Source organism: Helobdella robusta (assembly GCF_000326865.2).
Source record: "Helobdella robusta unplaced genomic scaffold HELROscaffold_56, whole genome shotgun sequence".
NCBI lineage: Eukaryota > Metazoa > Annelida > Clitellata > Rhynchobdellida > Glossiphoniidae > Helobdella > Helobdella robusta.
In genome coordinates, this window is record NW_008705301.1 from 745,696 (window position 1) to 750,820 (window position 5,125).

At 33.4% G+C, this 5,125-nt stretch overlaps 1 protein-coding gene across 1 annotated transcript; it reads left to right on the plus strand.

The window, feature by feature from the left end:
* Positions 1-2,147: 2,147 nt before the first annotated feature.
* On the plus strand, positions 2,148-4,854 carry HELRODRAFT_193658 (hypothetical protein; the record flags this gene model as incomplete). The annotated part of the gene is made up of 3 exons (XM_009028555.1): positions 2,148-2,424; positions 2,449-2,517; positions 4,210-4,854. A coding segment is annotated over exon 3 (417 nt), but the record flags the coding sequence as incomplete, so codon positions are not given.
* Positions 4,855-5,125: the final 271 nt, after the last annotated feature.

The window sequence follows — 5,125 nt, forward strand, 5'->3', positions numbered from 1 at the left end:
GTAAGATTTAATGAAAACCATTATACAAACGATGAAGTTAATGACGATGATTTGGTTATTATAGTGATAAAGATGATGATTTTGTGGCCTCTGTGGCTGCGACTTTGGCTGCTGCTGCTGATTATGATGATGATGATGAGAAGGAGGAGGAGGGGAGGAGAAGGATGGAGATCATCATCGTCATCATCACCGTTAAAAATTCCTTCACGTCTTCTTATTTGGCTTTTTCTCAATATAAAAACCACCATCTACTAATGGTGCTTTTTAAATTGACTACTACTACTAGTAGTAGTAGTAGTAGTAGTAGCGGTAGCAGCAGCAGCAGTAGTTGTGGTAAAAGTAGTTGTGGTTAAGGCAGTCGTAACAGAAGTATGTGTTGTAAGTGTTGTGAGTCATTTTTATAGGATGATTTTTATATAGGTTATCATCACCGAGATTTTTCACTGATCTGAATGAGTTCTTCAATAGATTGAAATCTTTTATTTTTTAAATTAGATTTCTTTGAATTCGAATTTAAATTAGATTAAATTAGAGTTCTTTAAATTATCTTAATTTTTGCCTTTGTTTAATTGTTGCACTAGTTTTGGGGGTTGCTTCCGAGACGGTTGAACGTTCTAACTGAACTTTAGAATATCAGAAGTATTGTATAGATTTCATTTCGTTTGTCGAATTGTTCGTTTGATTGTTTGTTCAAACAAACAAACCGACCAACAAACATACAAACAAATGAGACGAACAAGCAAATAAGACAAACAAGCAAACAAATAGGATAACCAAGCAAACACATCAACCAACAAACAAACAAACAAGACAAATAAGACAAACAAACAAACAATCCATCATAGTCAGAGAATTCAAATGGTTTTTCTTTGATCAGCTTGACGTCACTAACATGCAAACGCATACATACACACACACACAAAAAATACATACATGGATAAACACACACACACACATACACACACATTCGTACATAAATACATACATACTAGCATACGTACATACAAACAAACAAACACACACACACACATGCATTCATATATACTCATACACAGAAAACAAACACACACGCACACAAAAACACAAACACATACAAACACACATATAAACACACATACAATTTATTTATTCCCATAATTTCCCTGCTGCCACGCAATTATTTTCCAAAATTCCGCAGGTTAATAGCTCCATCCTAAACAGAAAACAATTTGAAAGAAAAGATACTAACTTTTACGACATCAACAACAACGACGTCACCGTCAGCAAAAACAACAACAACCTCAACAACAACAACCTCAACAACAACAGCAACAACACCAACACCACCACCAAAAACAACAAAAACAACAACAACAAAGAAGACGTCATCAACAACAACAATAACAACATCAGCAACAACAACAACATCAGCAACAACATCAGCACAAATTTTACGTTACGATCATGTCAGTGACAACAACCAATGAAAGCATGACAGTAACATGGATAGATCATAACAACAACAACCATAACAACCACAAAAACAACAACAACAACATCAACAACCACAGCAACAACGACAATAATAATAACAATAACAATCGTCGTCGTCACCACTATCATCATTACACGATATGGTGGGTCAAATACGTTTTGTCATTATTTTTGTTTATTTATTCACTCACTCATCTACTTATTCATTCATTCTTTCAATCATTCTTTCACTCAATCATTCGATCTTTCGTTCGTTCGTTCATTCATTCATTCATTCGTTCGTTCGTTCGTTCGTTCGTTCGTTCATTCATTATTGCTTTCTTTTTTCTTTCTTTTATTCATTCTTCCGTTTGATTGACCAATAAAGGTATAAAGATGCAAAAGAAAAACAATGGCAAACCGTTTATGTACCATCATCATCATCATCACTGTCATCATCATCATCATCACCACCATCATCATCATCATCACCACCACCGTCATCATCATCATCATCAACAACATCATTACCGTCATCATCCTCATCATCACATGTTCTTATGATTACCTCACTTTTACCGAAACGAGCGTACGACATAATCGTAATGGCTAGATGTGACGACGATGATGATGATGATGATGATGACGATGATGATGATGATGGCGATGATGATGATGATGATGACGACGATGGTGATGATGATGACGACGATGGTGATGGTGACGATGATGATGGCATATCCGAAGAATATGAGTACATTTATGAAACAAACAAAGATGATGATAATAATAATAATAATAATAATAATAATAATAATGATAATAATAATAAAGATGATAATAATAATGATAATAATAATAATAATAATGATAATAATAATAATGATAATGATAATGATAATAATAATAATAATAATAATAATAATAATAATAAGAGTAACGATAATAAAAGTAATAATAATAATAATAATAATAGTAATAATAATAATAATAACGACGATGATGATGATGATGGTAGTAACAGTTTGGTAGTGTTTAGCAACCACGTCAGGATTAAAACGTTGGGTTAGAAATTTTTTAAATTTTTGAATATTATTATTATTATTATTATTATATTCATACATCATTTAAACCATCTGATGACAATATGCATTCAAAAATTTCTGTTTTTATGTAGCAATGACTTAGTAGGTCAAATGAAGGTCAAGTTAGGCAAAAGGTCAAGATCGGATCAAACGCGCAAAAATAGGTCATGATTGTGACGTCATTCGATGACTGACAAATAGCGTGCAAGATGTTTAAAACTTGAATCGATCATTTGGCTATGATGCTTGGGAGGAAGGATATTTTGTTTTGTTTTGTTTGTTTGCTTGTTTGTTTGTATATGTATGTATGTATGTACATATGAATGTATCTCTGTATGTATGTATGTATATATGTTTGTATGTATGTATGTATTTATGTGTGTGTGTGTGTAAGTGTGTTCATTTTCTAACACCGACTAGCTCAAGAGGCTATTTAAGTACTTAATTACTAATAAAACTATAAGCCGATTTTCTTTTATTCACAATAAAATTCCTATTAAACGTTAGTTAGATGGGTCGCGATAGACACCACACGCGATAGACACCACACACACACACACACACACACACACAAACACAAACACACACACAAACACAGATACACACATACACACAAACACACTACACACACGGATTTATTTACAGAGATAGATAGATAGAGAAAAAGAGAGAAAGAAAAAGAGAGAGAGAGAGAGTAGTACAAAAACTGATCAAAATAAAAATGAAATCTGGAGCAGCCAAAAAACGTAAAATTAATTAAAAATGAAAAGTTACAGGATAAAAAATTTCGCCAAAGAGGTCGCATCCGGAGTGAACAAAATTTTTAATCTGCACTGCTGGAAGGAAATTGTCTTGAAAATTTTAATTTGGAAGCACTGCAATAGGCCAATTTAAATTGAATGACGTCACGCTGGTAGCAGTCCGGCCGCTCAAATAATGAGATAAAAACACACCTAACTAACTCTAATTCTCAACAAGCAAACACGCACGCACGCACGCACTCACGCACACACACACGCATACACGCACACACACACACACGCACGCACGCACGCACGCATATTTAAAATTAAAATTTTTTCAAATTTAATAACTATTTCCAAATATAGAATAAAAATATAATTCTCCAAACATCTATGCGTGTTTATATGTTTTTATGTATGTTTGTTTGTTTGTTTGTTTGTTTGTTTGCTTAAACATATATACAATACACAAAAACTTTGGTGGTCAGAAATGAGAAAATAAATTTTAAAATGTTTTTTTTTTCTTTAAAGTTGATGGAACTTTTCATCTCTCTTGAATTATTGATTGAATTGCTTGTGTGTGTGATGTGTATGTGTGTGTGTTGTGTGTGTGTGTGTGTGTGTGTGTGTGTTTAGCTTTTTGTCATTCATTTGAATTACTGTACCCCTCTAGGCATATTACAAATTGTTTCTTCTGAGAGGAATATGAATTGATAAAAAAAAACACTATTATAAAATTCATCAATTTTTTACACAACACGCACACACACATTTACACACACAGCACACACACACACACACAGCACACGCACACACATCCATTCATATAGAATCAAACGTGTTTATTAATATATTCATACGCACGCATAATTTTTTAGTTTATTCAATTATTTTATTAAATAAACAAATTTAATAATTTGTACCCAAAGGAAACTCAAATACTGCTCCGAAATCCAAAAACTATTACTATTACCATCCCATAATTAGAAAATCTCACGTCAACAACTTAGTCTGTCAAATCCACCGGGGCAACAAATATAAACTCGTCTGCAAAAAGCCCGCAAAATTTAAAATCCCCAAAGTGCCAAGCCCTCCAAAAAATTTAACGGCAGTGCAATTAGGGTATGAAATAAAAATTTTATGGTTAGCCCCCGTCATGGCGGCCAATTTAAACCGTCCTATCACGCACTTCCAAATTCAATACCGTCCTCCTATTGGTCCGTGGCTGCCGTTGGTCGCCAATGTTTCTAAAAATAGCTCGCAGTTTATAATTAGTAACGTGACGTCATTCAATGAATCCTACTTCAGATTTCGAATGTTCAGCTATGCGCTGTTTGGAGATGATGATGACGATGATGTGGATGATGATGACGACGATGAAGATGAATATGTTGATAATGACTACAACAACAACAACAACAACAATAGTAATAATAATAATAATGATAATGATGATAATGATGATGACGACGATGATAATGATGATGACGAGATTAATAATGTTGTGGAGATCAATCGGACAAAGTATTTAGTCAGTGAACAAAGTAACGTCTTCACACTATCAATGGAAAAAAGTGAGATGAATGAATTACTGATTGCATGAATGCATGGATGAATGAATGCACGAATGAATGAATGAATTTATGAATGCACGAATGAATGAATGAATTTATGAATGCACGAATGCATGAATGAGTGAATGGGCGGATGGATTGGTAAATTATCAGCTTATTAGATGGCAGACGAATAACGATTGTATAAAAAAATTGAACACGGGACAACTCTGAGACTTTTTTTAATTACTTTTGTCAAGTTTGCTTTAAAGTTATTAGTTGTTTCTGCGCA